This window comes from Macrosteles quadrilineatus, unplaced genomic scaffold (genome assembly GCF_028750875.1).
Source record: "Macrosteles quadrilineatus isolate MER2022 unplaced genomic scaffold, UCM_ALF_1.0 Scaffold_1__1_contigs__length_201487025, whole genome shotgun sequence".
Lineage (NCBI taxonomy): Eukaryota > Metazoa > Arthropoda > Insecta > Hemiptera > Cicadellidae > Macrosteles > Macrosteles quadrilineatus.
This window is the reverse complement of record NW_026542594.1, coordinates 71,581,131-71,601,320: the sequence shown is the minus strand read 5'-3', so window position 1 is coordinate 71,601,320 and position 20,190 is coordinate 71,581,131. Positions and strand designations below refer to the sequence as shown.

Below are 20,190 nucleotides of genomic sequence, written 5' to 3'. Positions count from 1 at the left end.
ATATATCATATGGTAAATGTATGATGAACTTAAATTCAATAGGCCTAGGCCTACGATATTAAGTTAAGTTAAAATCAAACCGATAAGTAGGCCTAGTTATTCATTTGATAAAATAAGTAAGTTATTGTTGGTTCTCTGCGGAACTGTAACTTACCCAGTAGGTAAGATAGGTACCGTAGCCTACATTTTTATAAACTCATGAAAAAGATCAAAGTTAACTTACCATAGCCTAACTTATTCATGTTGTCATGTCAAAAGATTCATGTTGATTTTTAGAAATGTTACCTTTGTTATTATTACAACTACACGTATCGTATATTACATCCACTAACCTGTTACTCATTTGCTAGACTGCTTGTCTCCGACGTCGGGCTGTGACGTCAGCTGTTGTCGTCATCGGTGGTCAGTGTAGCCAATTCATAAACATAAATTCCTCTTGCTACTTTACTTTAATAATATACTACACTCGCCACAACTTAAAATCAAGCTCTTCCTTTAATAGGCCTAAATAATAGTCCTAGGCCTAATACCAAAAATCATTAACCAATTTCAAAGTCCATAGTTCATTGCATTTAACTTAAAACTTTTCTTCAATAACTCAAAATAAAAATTACTTCTTCAGTTACACAGTCGACTGTTTACTTAAAGATCAAGCCTCCTCGGCTTACGAACGGCCCGTTGAGACCGTCTAAGAAGTTGCGGGCTTGACTGCACTTCATGTCTTTCTTCAAGTCTTGGTAGAGGGCTAGATGCTTCTGGCAGGCTTCGCCTCTGATGTGAGGGCGTTATCGCCGCTGGCTGAGGGCTAGGTATCTTCACTGGTGAAATAGGCCTAACCGGAGGTGATGCCTTGACTGGTGATGGCTGTGGAATTCGCCTATCCACCAAAGTCTCCTCTTCGTCTCCCAGAAGACTGGAACGCAGATGGTCCGCATGACAGAACCGGACCTTGCCTAACACACTTACAACATAAGTCACAGGGCTTCTTTGCTCCATCACCTTTCCCGGAACCCAGGACACATGCTCCCCTCTGACCGTCTTCACCCACACCTTATCTCCTTTGCCAAAATATCTAGCACCACCTCGGATGCTGTTTGCAGCTGAACGTTGCTGTTCCTTCTTTTTATCAATCACTGACAACAAATTAGGCTTAAGTAGGGTTAATTTTGTTCTGGGTTTCCATTGGAGAAACAACTCGGCTGGTGAGAGTCCAGTTACTGTGCTGGGTGTGTTCCGGTACACAAACAGGAAGTTGTCTAATTTATGCTGTAAGGTAACACCTTCCAATTGACTTTCTATCACTTGCCTCTGCAGATTTTTCTTTACCTCTTGCACACATCTTTCGGCTGCGCCATTGGACGCAGGGTGATAGGGGGGTGACAAGGTGAATTTTATACCATTCCTACTCAGAAACTCCCTGAACTCGGCACTCGTAAAATTAGGTGCATTGTCACTTACCAGTTCTTCCGGCAACCCATAAGCAGCAAACAAGGTTCGTAATCTTTCAATGGTCTTGAATGATGTAGTTGATTTCATAAGAAATACTTCAAGCCATTTTGAAAAACTGTCAACTATAACTAACAGTTGTTGTCTAGTTTGCGGATCTTCCGCATAGTCAATATGAATTCTCTGCCACCTGTTGGTAGTTCTAGGCCATTGATGCAATGGCACCTTAACGGCAGCATTTCTAGTGCACTGACAAACAGTGCAGGTAGACACTGTTTCCTCTATGTTTTTCTCAAGACCAGGCCACCAGACGTAGCTCCTGGCTAACATTTTCATACGCGATATTCCTGGATGCTGGTCATGTAGTAATCGGATTACAGCACTCCGAAGCTTTTCGGGCACGACTACTCGTGCTCCCCAAACGACACAATTGTTGTCAACCGACAGTTCATCCTTCCTTCTGAAATATGCAATTAACTCAGGTTCATCGGCCGAACGCCAACCGTGCCAAATAAAGTCCCTTACTTTTGATAACACAGGATCCCTATCAGTCAATCTAGCAATATCTTTAGCCGTAATAGGTGTGTCGTCACTCACCAATTTGTAGCAGCTAAATACTTCCACCACATTTTCCACGTGAGAGAGGTGATTGGCCTCCAATTCCATGGTCTCATCATTGGGCAGCGGCAATCTTGAAAGGGCATCAGCATGAGGGAGATCCACCCCACGCCTGTACTTCACCTCGAAGTTATAGGCTGACAAAATCAACGCCCAGCGTTGAAGACGAGCCGCAGCTACACACAGCACTCCTCGCTTACTTCCAAAAATGGCAACCAAAGGCGCATGATCTGTCTGCAACACAACATTTGAACGACCATAAATGTATTTATGGAACTTTTTGACTCCAAACACAAGCGCCAACGCTTCTTTGTGAAGTTGAGAGTAATTCTTTTCACTTGCACTCAAAGATTTTGAGGCAAACGCAATTGGTTTTTCCACACCGTCAATGAGATGAGAAAGTACTGCTCCAACACCCCGTGGGCTCGCATCACATGTCAAAATCAAAGGTTTATGCACGTCATAGTGAACCAATACATCAGTAGACAACACCCATTGTTTACTCTGCTGAAAAACCTCTGAGCACCTTTTAGACCATACCCAAGGTTCGTCCTTTCTAAGTAGGTCATAGAAACAGCTTATTTTATCTGACAGGTTACAAATGAATTTACCATGATAGTTGATTAGGCCTACATAGGCCTTGAGCTCTTCCTTACACGTTGGTTCTGGAGCGTCACGGATCGCTTCCAAAATACCTTCCTGGGGACTAATTCACTCTGAAGTCAAACAGTATCCCAGATATTGAACAGAAGGCTGTAAAAATTTACATTTGCTTTGGTTTACCTTAACTCCATAGCTTTGAAGTCGCTGCAGAACATGTTCCAATCTTGTTAGAGCCTCCTCTCGGGATGATCCACCAACCAACACATCATCAAGGTACGCCACTGTACCTGGGAGTCCTCCAATTATCTTGTCCATCGCCGCCTGGAAGAGGGCCGGGGCTGACGACAAGCCATATGGTAAGCGACGTAGCCGCACGAGACCTTTATGTGTCGCCAATGTCAGAAGTTCCTGAGACTCCTCTGCAACAGCAAGCTGGAGGTACGCCGCCTCCAAATCCAACACAGAAAAACATTTACAGCCTGCTAACGAGGCAAATATATCTTCGGGCTGCGGCAACGGATAATGTTCTGACTGTATAACCTGGTTCAGAGTAACTTTAAAGTCCCCGCACAAGCGGACGCCTTGTTTCTTTTGTATAACTACTATTGGGGTAGCCCACTGTGAGCTTGTAACAGGGTAGGCAATACCTTCGGATATCATCCGATCAATCTCTTGTTCAACAGAAGTACGCAAAGCGTACGGAACAGGTCTATATTTACAAAACTTAGGGATAGAGTTTTCTTTTAAGACTATCCTAGCCTCAACATCTTTGATCTCCCCCGGACCACCTCTAAATACAGAGACATATTTTTGTTTTAATGCCTTAACCTCATTAGGTTCTATAGAAACCTTTCCGGTTAGGTTAGGTGAAACCCCATCTTTGGCTGCCTCATTAGGCTTGGGTTCATGACTACCAGTAGCGGTTGCGCTAGCAAAATTACATGAGAAAATTGATTTCCAATCTAAATCAATGTGCTTAATCCAGTTTCTTCCAAAGAGCATTGGTTGGTTAGTACGATTTATTTGAACCACAATCATAGGCAAACAATAAGAATGGTCCTTGTAGTCAACATTGACTTGAGCTTGCCCAGTTACTATGACTTCGTTGCCAGAATAGGTTAACAACTTAATATCTACAGATCTCAATGGAACGTGAGAAAAATATTTCTCAAATATTTCCTGAGGACACACTGACAGTGCCGAACCAGTGTCAATTTCCATAACTACAGGCACATTCTCTATAGCTAGCCTTACCTTGTAATCAGAGTTACTTGAGCATGAAACAATATTATATAGAGACAAATTTTCCACTTCCTCATTTATGTCTAGGCTAGGCTTCCCTTTATCTTCCAGTTGATGCACCTTATACCTTCCTTTTAGCTGGCTTTTTGCGGCAGTTTCGCCTTTAGATTTGCACGCCTTGCTAAGATGGCCTACTCTTCTACACAAATTACACCTATAATTACTATAAGGACACATATGAGCCTTATGATCCCAACTTGTGCAACGATAACACTTTATCTTGTTATCATTATTTTTCTCATCAAAAGATTTTAACTTGTATCCAGCAGGATTCCCACTTTTCACAGGACCACGTGCACACTTTTTCACACTAAATTTGGAAATATCTTGCACAGGATGATTCCCGAATAAGCCTGTTTGCCTTTCAGCCTGTTCTAGCATGAGCGCTTGAGCAAAAGTTTTGCTCAAATCTAATTCTTCGGAAAGCAACTTTTGCCTTATTCCATCATTACTAATGCCTGATATTAGTTTGTCCCTCAAAGCATCATTTAAGAATGTACCGAAATTACAAGTACTGGCTAAATGTTTGATAGCGACCATAAATTCCGCTATTGACTCTGCCGGTTTTTGACAACGACTACAAAACGTATATCGTTCCGCAACAACGAGCCTTTTAGGAGCAAAATGTTCTTCCAATGTTTTACTTAGGCTTTCGTATGTTTCATCGTCAATCTTCTTAGGGGATATTAAGTCCATTAACACAGCCAAAATCTTAGGCCCAATCACTGTTATCAAGATGGAGACATGATTCGTCGACTTGACATCGTTGGCCTTGAAGTAATGCTTGAGTCGTAATAAATACGAACTGATGTCCTCTTCGTGGGGATTAAATTCCGAGACTCTACCGATACTCGACATTTCGCACTTTTGCGGTTTTAAAGAACGCACTTTACAAAACTTTCACTAGTTTTACTGCGACAAAACCAATATTTAATCCGGCGACTGCGCCATTATTACAACTACACGTATCGTATATTACGTCCACTAACCTGTTACTCATTTGCTAGACTGCTTGTCTCCGACGTCGGGCTGTGACGTCAGCTGTTGTCGTCATCGGTGGTCAGTGTAGCCAATTCATAAACATAAATTCCTCTTGCTACTTTACTTTAATAATATACTACAGTTATTACGCCTATTATAAACTAAAAAGTAAGCTACACAGTATAGTCTCCTTAAAAAAAGATCTTGTAGGCATAAATTGTTCAATATTGAAATAGGCCTTGGCCTACATGATAAATAGGTACGGTAAGTTGTATCGCCTAAAAGTGAACCGATTACGATAAGTTATCGCATAGGGTATATTAAGTTAAACAAAAATATTTCATCTGATAAATTATCGTAGGCTAGGTTCTCTGCGAAACTGTTCCCCTGAATATGGGTAACTTAATCTAAGTAGGCCTACATAAGGACACAGATCTAACTTAGTAGCTGAAAGAAAGTTATAGGCTATATTACTTTTTTAGGTCTATTTAGGTAAGTTAGGGTTATATTAAGGCCTACCTTTCTTAGTTTAAACTTTCTACCGTAGGCCTACATTCTTTGACGGTGAAAAACATATTAAACACAGATTGTTGTATGAACAAATAAACATAGTGCTGTGACATCATTAGACACAGATTTTAACAAAACACTTGACAGGCCATACCTAGGCTAGGCAACACGGCCGTCTAGGCAATTAATGTCAACAGACACACTTTACACAAAACAACTTTACATGACACAGCACTTCCTCGCTTCACCGCCTTCCTTCAAAAGTTTATACTGTTTAGGCTATATTTTGAAGTTAAGATTATCTACCTCAGCATTATGATTGTCTGTCTCACCATTCTTCCACTGCCTTGGTACAATCGATGAAGACCTGTGAGCCCAATGTTACGCGTCTGCTCGTACCGTACGTCTTGATCTTCACTTCTTGGTTATCTAAGCGTAGTCCTTTTGTTATGGGCCCTTAGCAGCATTGTTATAAGTGGGCTAGCTCTTTGAATCAGTAGGTTCCCACTTATTGACCTACAGTAAGTTATTTAGTGTTCAATACTTGATGAAGGGTCCATAAGCTCAGTTGGCACATAGTCGACTGAGAGTTCAATATTATAAACTCACTAAAATTTGTCACTTATTCAGACCAAATTCGGGAAAGCTCTTTCCTATTGCCTATTCTTGTGTCCATTGGCTGAGTTTCATCCGCTCTTCATCAGAACTGAGTCTACTTGTTCTAGGTTAACCTTAACCTTAACTTAATGGATGAGGTTTGAGTTGGATCTAAAATGCAGTTTGTATGCATTACTTACCTACGTAATTTAAATGGATAGGATTTTATTCACAAACTTTTAAAACCTGCGTAGGTTGCCGTCTTATTATCAATAGCAGAATGCACTAAACCTTGAGGAGTATGTTCTAAGACTTAACTTAACTTAAGGCAGCATTTCTGATTCTGTCTTAGTTAGCGAGTGAACTGCAGACGACCGATGAAAAAAGATATGTTAAATGAAAAAAACCTTATTTGATAAAAAAAGTCTTAGTACTTATGTTTGGTTATATCATTATACAGTAATATGAAAGTACAGTAACTTATCTAAATATTTTGGGGCAACATTTGAATGACTGACTGAATAGATAAAGCCACCGACGCGAGGCCTTACTGAAATTAGTTAAGAACAACCAGAACGAAAATAACTAAAACCATTGATTATTAGATAGTTAAATCTTATCTAATATTAATTAGTCAAAGATAACACTTAACTTTTAGCAAGTTAGGAAACACTTTAACCCACGGCATCGTTTACCGTCGCGTCGTACTTATTATATAGCACAGCCTACTGAAGAAACGTAGCCTGTAGAATAAACATGTAAATATTTATTTTTCAATCAATTGCGATACATTTTAGTAGATAATTTGTTAACTCCTGCCAGTATTTTCGTAAATACATTATTATCCTAGAAATTGTAGAGTTATAATGTGAATACGGTATGACTGTTACTCTATGGATGAAAGAGTAGTCGTTCTCTTTGTCTCAAGTAAACGACAAAATTGTAGGTCGTAAAATGTAAACAAATAAAAAGAAGAAGAAGGTAGCTCATAATGTTAATCTTATGGGACAAAATTTAAAATGTTTTTTTAAGATTTTATAATAATTACGGAACAAATATTTTTGAACAACTAATGGTCGCAAGATAAAGTGGTATAGAATCTTTGTGCAACACATCAAGTTTATAACTTTAGTCATTCTCGAGATTTCGATCAACATAAAGATGCATTTCACACCAGTATGAGAATTCACTTCGTTCATTCAATAACTAGTTGACACTGCTATGCATTGTAAAATGTTCTGGCAATAAAGATTTGATTTGATTTGAAGTTTATTAACATTTTTAGCGAATTTCCCTATAGGGAATAAGCTATTACCGTAGGTCTCATGGAAAGACTTAGTCCCGGGACCGATTTACTTTTTCATTTTGATGTCCCTAGAAGCCAAAAACACCATCCGTTCAAATTCATATATATATATATATATATATATATATGTGTGTCCGTTAGCACGATAACTCGAGCAAAAATGATCCGATTTCGATGAAATTTGGTACAAACGTGTAAACCTACGTTTATTTGAACGAGTTCGCGAACCAGCATGATCAGACCATGGGAACGGGGTTTTATGGGGGGATTTATGGGGTAAAAATTGGTTTTTCTCATTTTTGACCTTCAAAACATAAGATTTCCCAAATTTCCTCTAAACCATTTTGAAGAGCTTAAAAAACAAATAATTCAGTACCTATATTGAAGTGTTTTTGTATGGTTATTGGTTACGGAGAAAATTGTAAATTAAAAATTCCCATGTTATTCTTACGGAGAATAAGTAAACTGTTGTAGTTTGCTTGTTTATGCATATATTTGGATCAAACTTGCCCAATCTATTTATTTAATACTAAGCTATTAATATTTTAAAACGATTTTATTAGCTTGCTTTCTTGTCCGGTACAAATTTTGAAATCAATTTTATACTAACTTCCCGACGAGCTAGAGACTTGAAACTTGAAACATAGCTCACAAATAGAAGACAATGCAATATTATATCATTTAATTTTGATATTTCCCTTGGGGTACGCCACATGGGCTTGTTTTTGTTAAATCGCGTTCTTGCAAATTTTGATACTTCCCGATGAGCTAGAGACTTGAAATTTGAAACGTAGCTCATAAATGGATGACAATGCAATATTATATCATTTAATTTTCATATTTCCCTTGGACTACGCCCCATGGGCTTGTTTTTATTAGCTCGCTTTCATACAAATTTTGATATCAATTTTAAACGAAGTTCCCGATGAGCTAGAGACTTGAAACTTGAAACATAGCTCACAAATGGATGACAATGCAATATTATATCATTTAATTTTCATATTTCCCTTGGGCTACGCCCCTTTGGCTTCCAAATTTCCCATGTTTACATTTTCAAATAATGTAAACTTATAATTTAATTTAAGTCAGCTGTAAATACTTAAATTTGACAGTTAGAAGAACAGAGGTTAAGAGGTACAGGTTCTGCTCCCGAGATATTCTAAAAATATAAAACAATCATTTCAAAGTAAAGATAAAACATCTGATTACAGATAATAAGGTTTTTGTTATGTATTAATTAAGAGGCTATATAAAATAGATTTAACATATTTACACATTAAAGACTAAAAACTAGATAATAATTTATAAATAAAAATACTTTTTAAAAATGCCACGTTTTTAAACGCACTAAAAAGTATAAAATAATTTATAAAATGTTGAGAGAATAAATACTTGTAAGATTTTAAACGAAAAACGTGGGGCGCATGCAATAGGTCATAATAGTTCAATAGGTGAAGTTAATTGTAAATCAGCATGCGCCCCACGTTTTTCGTTTAAAATCTTAAAAAGTATTTATTCTCTTAAACATTTTATAAATTATTTTATACTTTTTAGTGCGTTTAAAAACGTGGCATTTTTAAAAAGTATTTTTATTTATAAATTATTATCTAGTTTTTAGTCTTTAATGTGTAAATATGTTAAATTTATTTTATATAGCCTCTTAATGCATAACCAAAACCCAAAACCTTATTATCTGTGATCAGATGTTTTATCTTTACTTTGAAATGATTGTTTTATATTTTTTGAATATCTCGGGAGCAGAACCTGTACCTCTTAACCTCTGCTCTTCTAACTGTCAAATTTAAGTATTTACAGCTGACTTAAATTAACATATATTAAATCACAAATCCTTCCATCTTCAGTTTCTTCACTCACAATAAATCATTAGCTAAACGAAGTCAGCTGTTATAAACTTTACAAATATTGTTGTGCCTTATCAATAGTCTTGTGAAATATTAGGAAACTATATCTATTGTAATATAAAAAATTTTAATCAAATAATTTAGCATTAAAGACGGCAGACAAAACTGATATGATTATTAAAGCATCAAGGACTAAAATATGTTATAGCAAATACAGTATATGTTTCATTGCATCTCTGATTCTATTTTACAAAAATATCAACAAACAACTTAATATACAAACCAGTTCTTTTAATCAGTTCCATCGTCCATTGCCTTTACATTTTCACACTTACCATTAAGTAAACATAGTAACAGATATTTCATTGATCTTAGAAACAAAAGAACACTGTGTACTGCTTAGTTTAATGATATTTTCTTTGGTTTAATTTAATCAGTGGTGTGGCAAAACACAAATAATAAATTTATCAAATAAAGTAAATGTTAACTAAAAGCTATGTTAACATAAAATAAGTGTATTTTGTATTACCATTTGATAATTGAATATAGTTAGACATATAAAACAGATTTTAGAACACACAAATCAAATGCAATTTAGTTATTGGTGATATTCTTTGGTTTAATTTAAGCATAGGTTTAGCAAAACTAAATTTACCTAAATAAATATACATATAAAAAAAACAATGTGATATGCAAGTTATGTTAAGTTAATCCAACACATGTTAAGCAGTTCGAATTTATTTAAAGTAGCCTCCAAATTCATACAGAACATCTATACATTGTAATTTTCTTCCTGTTTCCATGAAAATATATCAATAACAATATTTTCATAACACTTAAGACACTCTAAAAATCGAAAGCAGAGCCTGAGTTGATACAGCAACACTTTTAGAATATTTTTTTTCAACAAGTTATTTTTACATATTTTTAACTGCTGTATGTTTCAGCCTATTTACCCATTGCTGCCAATTCATGTAGCCAACACTTTGGATAAAGATTCCTCTTCAGGTCTCCATAGAGTCCCACTGTCTTCTGCTAGTATTTGTAAGTTTAGTTTTGATTGGTATTATACTTTTTTCAATCAATTATATCAATTATTTAAGATGCGGACGCCACTATGTGAGTATTTTAACCCAAATATGAGTGAACAATGAGTGTAGGATGAGTGGCGCAATCTTGTAGTCTTGTTATTGACTAAGACCGACATGTTCCTTAGACACAGCTGTTAATTAATAGCCCATACAGCCATTGGCAACTAAAGGGCCTACGGTTTGTAGTGGAATCTGAACCACATTTTTTCCTTGTAAATAACGAATTGGTCTAATTATCAGGAATAGTGCTGCTGACAGTCGTAGTACTCACTAGTGCGGACGTTAATCCACACCATAGTGCATCGCATCCACAGTGCATGCCTAAATATCCACAATTCGTGACCTCCCAGTAGCTGGATTACAGGACGACGCTACCGTCCCAGTCTTATTATGGTCGATAGATTACCAAAGTAATATCGCCACTACATTTCAGTGCAACATTAGATATACAGTGCAATTTGGTTATTACAGCCTTAGTCATAACATCAGCTCGGATGAAATGTAATTTGTGCCTAAGATCGCCAAACTTAATGTAAAAGCATTGATGAAACCTCAGATTTATCTTCCAAAACCTTGTATATAACGTCAACAAAACCCAGCTCTTAGCAACAAGCCTTCTTCCCCCCCCCTCGTTCCACCCTCATTGCATCAAACCCCCCTTCCCCCTACCCCTCATTACACTGCCATTGTCCCAAATCCATCTTGAATGTAAACATCTCAGTAGGTGGTCACAGTACCATTGTATCTAGGGCAGTGGTACTACACCTTGTTTCTCATCAATCAATAACGCTCTGTGTATTAATGTGTATCAAAAATTTTTATGCTCAGGTTATAACAGTGACTACATTCTTAAACTTAAATTAATAAATATTTGGTAATCATGCAACAAGTGACCAAAGACAGTTTTTGCTGATAAATGAAAAAGTGTGTATTTTAAGAGCGTTAGAAGAAAAAAAAAAGAAAAAAAAACCAGACGTGTGTTGGGAGTTCGGGTTTGTAAATTCCACTGTTGGATTGATTTTGAAGAACAAGTGCAACATTTTGGAGGCATTTGAAGAAGATGGGGAAAATGTGGAACCCAAGTAGGGGATGTGAACACAGTGATATCGATCAAGGCCACACTAAAATAACAGGCCGTAATGCTTGTGAAGCATAACGTCACGATAGAAGACGGCAATGACGTAGTTATTTATTTATTTACAGTGTTAGCGAAACGGGAGTGCCGATGGAGACCAGGTCAAGTCCCTTAAAATGCACGCACCCCCACAGGTCTCGATCGGCACTCCCGTTTTGCTAACACTATATTTTCCAAGGAAAGATTAACACAAGCAGCTGATCACAAACGGCAAACATTACGTCATTGCCGTCTTCTATCGTGACGTCATGCATCGATACAGCTCTGGTAAAATGGTTCAAGCAATGCCGCAGTTCAATAAACATCCCAGGAGTGGTCCATTTTTGAAGGAAATAGGTTTTGAGTTTATGCACATGTTTAGGGTGGATTTTGTTGTTCAAAGCACACCTAACACACCTAAATTGGTCACTTTATGATGTTATCTATAAAAGATAGAGTCTGTGTGCCGATAAACCCGCCAATCGCCCAAAGCATACAGACTTTGCCAGTTTTAGGCTCATATAAGATTGATGAAAATCTGAATTTTATTAAATCATTCCGAATTGTATGGAAGAATGAGAAAAAAACTTTATTCTTTTCCCTTCAATTTGACGTTTAAATTGTTTAATTATCTTGAATAGCCCCCGAACAACGACCGTTTGAAATCCCAGCATTCTTTTAAAAACACCCTGTATTTTATAAACAAACCAAATAATTATTTCTCCTTTGTATAGACCAATAAGCTTTTTTTAACCCTCCGAGTGTCCATAGTTTAGGCCTTAATGTCCGCCTATTTTTGGCGCATTTGCAAGGTTTTATTAAAACGGATCTGAAAAGCTTAAAACAATGTTAATTCTACTGTTCTATATACCATTTTGTTTGGAAAATCATGGGCTTCAATATCATACATAAAACCTAAGGAATATTTGTTTCAAAAAAATTTTTTAGGTAAAAATAAAAATTATTTTGGAAAAATTGAAAAAAAAAATAAGTTTGCGCTTAATGAAATTGTATAAATTATAGGCCTATAAATATTTGAAAATAGCCACTTTGTTCTAAATTTTATGAGGATTACAAATATATAATAATATAAGGAAGTAGATTTGCAAATAAATAAGTTATGGGCAAAAAACAGATTTCAGTACATAGCGTTTAGCTAAGAATGCATAGCCTAACCATAGCTAGGAATCTGGCTGATAATTTACATCAATATCACTACCTACTTCTTCAGGATCATCAACCAGCCCTTCAAAATCAGTTAATTCTTCTTATAATGCACCACGTATATCACTACTTTTGATTTTTAACACTAAAACAATGATAAACATAATAAAACACATCAGTCATCGGTCCGAGGTTAACTAACCTGTTTACAAATACGCACGTCAGCTGTCTGCTACAATTACGATCGGCTCGGAGAACATAAAGCGCTTAGAGACAGACCTCTGGAGAAAGCCTAGAATCTAATGAAAAGAACGATACCTAACTCGATCCAGTTCAATCCGATTTTGTCAGTCATAGAGCCTTCGCCGTAAACAGTGTTCGTGAGTCGCTGCAGCGACGCATGACACTCGGAGGGTTAATGGCCCTTTATAGTGTCACTTTAATATAGCATTGATATTTGTGTGGTCCTATAAATGACGTTATAGTTATAACCAAGTTATACTGTACTTTACTGCTAAGAGTAACCTTGTATATAAATTGTTGAATGATAATGTTACATTTATGGTTGATGTGGCAGTCAACACAGCTCCAGCCCAGCTGCCTCTAGACAGCCTGGTGGTCCTACCTCGCAACAAGGAGATGTGTCAGATGTGCGAGTACTTGCTTCACTTCTTGCAGATCGAGCTCACCGATCCCATCAACGAAGAGGTACCACACACCACGCATACAAAAATAAAAGTCAAATTAAAATTTTGCTTGTGAAAGATATGCAATCATGGAATTATCTTGCTAGTCTTCGTAAATATAACTCGGGTCATTTGGAAATGCAATAAATACCAAAGTTGGCTAAATCTGATAGTTTTTAATAAATATTGTGGTTCTAATCTGTTTGGAGTTATGAGCCATAGATCGGCTATAAAATTTGCTCTATGGTTAGAAGGGGGTTTATGCACCAAAATAAAGATTTTACCGAATTTCCCTTGTGAGGAATAAGTTATACCATTAGGTTTCATGGTGAGACCTACATTAATTTTAGTTTTTGATGTCCTTAGAGGCAAAAAACACCATCCGTTGAAATAAATATATATTAGATGTGTGCAAGCGGAGCCTGGTCTACATGCTCGAGAGATCGCCAAACTTAATGTAAAAGCATTGATGAAACCTCAGATTTATCGTCAAAGAATTGAGCTTGAGTCGAGCTTTTACGATCACGATCGTAAAAACATGTTTGCTAAGTACATGCGATCGAAAAATTCACGCTTTTGCTGCAATTGCGGATGACTGCTAACGTTTCCGTAGTAGCGGGAAACGATGGTGATGTAAAATTCCCATATTATTCAATCTTATGGAGATCAAGTAAACTGTTGTAGTTTGCTTGTTTATGGGTATATTATGATCGAATTCAGTAAATTGGTTTATTTCATACTAAGCTATAACACAAACAAACACATACTTTTAATTACCTTCCCTGTAGCAGTAAACCTAAGTGCCTACTTTGTGTCTCTAATGTTTTTTAATAGGGAATACATTTAAAATTTAGAAGAAAATATTTTGACGAAAATCCAATTAGACAAATGGAAATTGGCCTAGTGTGCAAGATGGGGGTGTTTTATCTTGGGGTGTTTTATCTTTTCATCTTTTCAAAAAATGTTTCAAAAATGCTTTTTACCTTTGATTCTGAAATGAAAAAAGAACAAGTGTTTCCAGACAAACTCAAAAAGAAATCAAATCAAATCAAATCTTTATTCATCATCAAATAACGGGCTGGATCCGGTTTTGATGGATCCGATTTTTCCCCCGATTTTTTTACTAACACAAAGCTGTCTGTATCCATGTACAAGACTGATTTTTCCCCGATTTGTTTACTAACACAAAGCTGTCTGTATCCATGTACAAGACCGATTTTTTTACCAACACAAAGCTGTCTGTATCCATGTACAGGACCGATTTTTTCCAGAGTGTTTGTCTCTTGATGCAAAGAATTTATATGGCAAGGCCATGTCTCAGTGTTTGTATCTTGATGCAAAGAATTTATATGGGAAGGCCATGTCTCAGTGTTTGTCTCTTGATGCAAATAACTTATATGGCAAGGCCATGTCTCAGTGTTTGTCTCTTGATAAAAATAAGTTATATGGCAAAGCCATGTCTCAGTGTTTGTCTTTTGATGCAAATAACTTGTATGGCAAGGCCATGTCTCAGTGTTTGTCTTTTGATGCAAATAACTTATATGGCAAGGCCATGTCTCAGTGTTTGTCTCTTGCTGCAAATAACTTATATGGCAAAGCCATGTCTCAGTGTTTGTCTCTTGATAAAAATAAGTTATATGGCAAAGCCATGTCTCAGTGTTTGTCTTTTGATGCAAATAACTTGTATGGCAAGGCCATGTCTCAGTGTTTGTCTTTTGATGCAAATAACTTATATGGCAAGGCCATGTCTCAGTGTTTGTCTCTTGATGCTAATCAGTGTTAGTCTCTTGATGCAAATAACTTACATGGCAAGGGCATGTATGTTTCCGAACCGAATCCGACCCGATTTTTCGGATATCTGCACACCTCTAGTTTTTAGTTTTGTACCTGGATGATTAGCTAACGGCCTATAATCTCGTCTCGAAAATATCCCGTTAGTATTTCAATTCCGCCCGATGCTTCGAGATAAAAAATCTCAAAGTTTCGGGTCTTGGTCCATAATTTAGTTTATTGAAGAATTGTTTTATGCCTGACGGTTACGGAAAAAATCCCAAAAAAGTGTAAATTTAAAATTACCATGTTATTCTTATGGAGAATAAATAAATAAACAGTAAGAGCCTTTTTAAAGGTCCGTTTGAGATTCACATAGGCCTCTCCGTTATCACATGTATTGGATATCTTGTATGCATCAAAAGCCACCAAACTGTCTCTCTCACTAAGCGTAGCTCCTCAGTAAACCATCGATATCCACGAGCAGGGACTTTACTTTGATAATTTCTATTAGAAGTTGTCTTAAGGGGAAAGCAATTATCCACCACTATTTGACATAGCTGAAAACATTTCATCGCCTGCATGCACGTCCTGTGTCACCGGAGCTGACCAGTCTATGCTGCTAACATTATAGATGAATTTAGATTGATTAAAATGGCTATAAATTCTCTTTGCAGCTTGGTTTCAAGTTTGTTCTACCTGAATTGCAATATTCATACTCAAACATACCACCAAATGATCTGATAGAGAAAAGTTGCCAATGCAGACAGAGAAAAAGTCTTTGGGGAAATTCACAGCAATGTTATCAAGGCATTTTCTGCCCCTAGTGGGTTCAAAATTTGAGCAATACATATTGAAAGAGCGCAGCAAGTTTTGCAACTCACAGTGATCTGCGTCCCCAGAACCAAAGTCAACATTGAAGTCACCCGCCAATGCGAACTTGTAGCCTGGTTTGGCCGATAGTAGGTACTGTAGTAGATCCTCAAGACTGTCAAGAAATTGTGATAAAGTGCCGTCAAACCAAGTGCAATCTTGAAGTCCTTTTCTGAGTTTGTTGATGCTTGTATTTAGAATTATTATATGTTTCTTAATACTCCAAGGAATTAAGACCTGTAATGTTTTAGACCATCATAAAGGATGCGGAACTGGCATGCAACAAACTACCAGATCAGTTTGCCCCGGGCTGTCGTAGCTTTGTCGATGCTTATGCCAAAGCAGTCATTGCCCTTCTAGCTCAAGACATTGACCCTTCACAGGTGAGAGCTAATTACTGACATCCAATTAATTGAGCACTATTTTGTTTGATATCAACTATGTGGCACTTTTATCACCTCATAGGTTAGAATGATTCTGTTTACATAAAACAAAAAAAACACTTCAACATGATGTTTGTTGTTACGGTTGCATACCGTTTAACAGATATTTGCCACTACTTGCACAGCCACTATATCTAGCTGCACTTCTGTTACAGATCTGCCCCAAGATTGGCGTGTGTCCAGGCTTCTCACAGTCTAGAGATAGCTGCATTCCCTGTCAAGCCACAGCTTCCCACTTTGTCAATAGTGTTGGCTCCAACAACTCCATGGTAAATATGCAACTTGGTGATATAGCTAAAACGAGTTTTAATTAGGAATGGACAGGTCTCGAAATTTTTGGGAATTTTAATCTTGTTCGACGAGACAAGATTTTATTTTCATCAAGATTTTTTCAAGACGAGGTTATAAAAAAAAATACCCCCGCCACATGCAGATTAGGCGAATTTCCATCTACCTGGCTGGAATTCCACTAAATTATTCCCTTAAAATTGTCAGATTTATTTTCTATTTAAATATCATTAATTTTAATGAGTACTTAGGTTTGCTGCTACAAGGAAGAAAATAGGGGTTTTTTTATTGAAATATTGATAGCTTAGTATGAAGTAAACAAAAAATTTAAAAAAAATTTCAAAATATTATTAAAATATGTCCATAGACAAGCAAGCTACAACATGAACAACCGTTTATTTATTCTCCATAAGAATAACATAGTAATTTTAAATTTACACTATTTTGGGATTTTTTCCGTAACCGTTAGGCATAAAACAATTCTTCAATAAACTAAATTATTTGTTTTTTTGAGCTCTACAAAATGGTTTGAAAAGAAATTGCAATTGAAATTGAGTGAACAAATTAGAAAAACCCATTTTCACCCCATAAAACCCCACATCTCGTTTTAATAAATGTAGGTTTACACGTTTATACCAAATTTCATCAAAATCGGATAATTTTTGCTCGAGTCATCATGCTAACGGACACATATACAGGGTGTTCAAAAAAGGTGGGGACATATTTTACCTATTAATTCCTTGGGTCAAAATAAAGAGAAAATCAAGAATAACATTTTTTGTTAACCAGATATCCGCCATTTCGTATTTTTTACATAAACATTTTTATCTTTTAATATTTTTGACCGATCTTTATGAAACTTGGTATGTATGTAAAGGTAGAAGAGACCCGTATTAGAAAAAAAGTTCATCTCGATTCAACCTAAAATTTTAAAAATGGCGGCCATTTAAAGTTTTTAAACTTAAATTACTCTAAAATGGATGGTTTCATGAAAAAATTTCAAGAACACTTTTATTTAGCATTTTTATTCATCTATCAAACAATACCAAGTTAAAAATGATTGAATGAGAAATAGCTGAAATATTACGTAAAATGGGGCAAACCTGAGTAGCTTCTGCCTTATTCTACCCAATGCAATTGATAATAATTAGTGATGGGCGGATCCAAGAAAATGTCGGTACCGGATCCGGATCCGGATCTTGAAAAATTCGGATCCGGATCCAGATACACACTGTCATAAGGGCGGGTAAAAAAAACGTAACTAACAGAATGCCAATTTAAATCATACTGTTTAAAATTACATTGGTAATGTTTAAAGATTAATACATATTATATACAGAGTAATCTCCAGTTGAGCTCATAATCCCTCATTTTTCAAAATCATAAAATGAAACTTTATCCTAAGTTTGCACGACCACCAAAAGGGTATCTGTGTATATTTTACTATAGTTCGATCTTGATTATGCTATATCGTGGTTTTTGCATGCAGCATCCAATTTATTTATGCGTGAATCACCTCTTGTTAATCTCTTCCTTAAATTCATACCAGGTCCACAGTACTGATAGACGGGTATGTGAAGCTCTACAGGTAAAATACCCTGTGTCTGTGTACAAGAAGACTGTACTGTGTTCTAACTTAGAGAAATATTAGAGGGGGGGGGGTCTTGACTTTTTTATTCACCCTGTATGGACACAGATAATCTTCTTGGACACAGACAAAGGGTACTTTACCCGTAGAGTTTCACATACCCGGATATCAGCACTGTGGACCTGGAACGAATAACAAAGAGAGATATGCAAGGGATGATCCAGGCATACAGAATCGATGTTTTCCCGATTTTATTACTAACACAAAGCTGTCTGTATCTATGTACAAGACCGATTAACCAGATAACACGATGGTAAAAATTATTACCCGTGTAAACATTACTACTGGTTATTATTACCGGTTTGGTCAACATTATTACCGGTGGAAGTGCACTTGCCCAGCTATCAATACTGTGGACCTGGAACAAAATTCGGTGGTAAAAATTATTACTGGTGGAAGATGCATATGACCGCCTATCATTACTGTGGACCAGGAACAAAATTTGGCGGTAAAAAATATTACCGGTGGAAGTGCATATGCCCAGCTATCATGACTGTGGACTTGGAACTAAATTCGGTGGTAAAAATTATTGCTGATTGAAGTGCATATGGCCGGCTATCATTACTGTGGACCTGGAACTAAATTCGGCGGTAAACATTATCACCGGTTGAAGTGCATATGCCCGGCTATCATTACTGTGGACCTGGAACTAAATTCGGCGGTAAAAGTATATTACGTTACTAGTCCTGAAAATAAGTGTTTACCGGACGAGTGTGGTCGGGATTACCATACGAGTCCGGTACACACATTTTGGACGAGTTACGTACGATAGTTTACGCCATACTACTAAATCTGTACAAATCCTAATATTTTTTCACCAACTAAAGGGCTAAAAATCACTAGTCATAACCTCTATAAGAGAGGTTATGTTTTTGTGTATAACAATTCAGTGCCACCTAAATACAGTATAATCAGCTGATTGGTGTCCGGTAAAACTCATTGCAGTACAGTAGTACGCAATGAAACCCCATTTGAATAAGCTGGCAGCAAACAGCTGTTTTCTGGACTAAATCCTTGCGTGGGAAGTTCGTCAAAATAATGTAGTGTGGCGTAAAAATTATTACCGGTTGAAGTGCATATGCCCGGCGGATGCATTGCACGACGTCCAAGTGCCACGACGTCCAATAATATTTATTCAGTGCCACGACGTCCAAAACATAATTTTTGAGTTGTTGCACGACGTCCAAGTGCCACGACGTCCAAAAGTACAGTAACTGCCAAAAATATAGTCTTTCTACAAGCTTTGGACGTCGTGGCACTTGGACGTCGTGAAACAGCGCACTATAGAATTGTAAAAAGTAACATTTGCGGGAGTGTTGCACGACGTCCAAAGTCGCTGCCAGTTGCACGACGTCCAAGTGCCACGACGTCCAATAAATATTTGACTGTTGCACGACGTCCAATATAGCTCAGCGCTGTTGCACGACGTCCAAGCTCCTCCATGATGACTTGCCGAATAGTGTTCTCTCGTGTAAAATGCTTATGGAACGTTTATTAGTTATATATACATGGTTATATGTTCTTGTTCAGAAATATATATACTATGAATATTTGTACCATTAATTGAAACATCATAAAGTAAAAAAAAACATAAAAATAAAAAATAAAAAAGGCAACAGTTGGAAAACTATAAGGTTTAGGCCTACATGGTTTGAAAAATGATGACATTTTGTTAACAGCCGATCAACTTCATTATGTTTGGAGCAAGCTTTTAAATACTTATTTTTTCAAGACTAGATGATTGTACATTGATCAACATGAACTTTGAAAACTATTTTTTATACCCTCATTTTAATTTTTACTAGTATAAAGAATAGAATGCCTTTTTCAAACTGTTTTTAGGCTTCAATTAAATGTATTTATGTCGCAAATATGATTCACTTAACAT

The 20,190-nt window shown here is 36.7% G+C and overlaps 1 protein-coding gene across 3 annotated transcripts in view; it reads left to right on the top strand.

Moving 5' to 3' along the window:
- LOC128983566 (prosaposin) overlaps positions 1-20,190 on the top strand; it is a 207,501-nt gene that overhangs the window by 96,239 nt on the left and 91,072 nt on the right. For 2 of the 3 annotated variants that reach the window (XM_054402883.1, XM_054402885.1), the window contains exons 9-12: positions 10,173-10,269; positions 13,169-13,302; positions 16,175-16,306; positions 16,522-16,635. In XM_054402883.1, coding sequence (XP_054258858.1) covers positions 10,173-10,269; positions 13,169-13,302; positions 16,175-16,306; positions 16,522-16,635 — 477 coding nt within the window. The remainder of the gene's footprint in view (positions 1-10,172; positions 10,270-13,168; positions 13,303-16,174; positions 16,307-16,521; positions 16,636-20,190) is intronic. The other variant, XM_054402884.1, reaches the window with a different exon arrangement.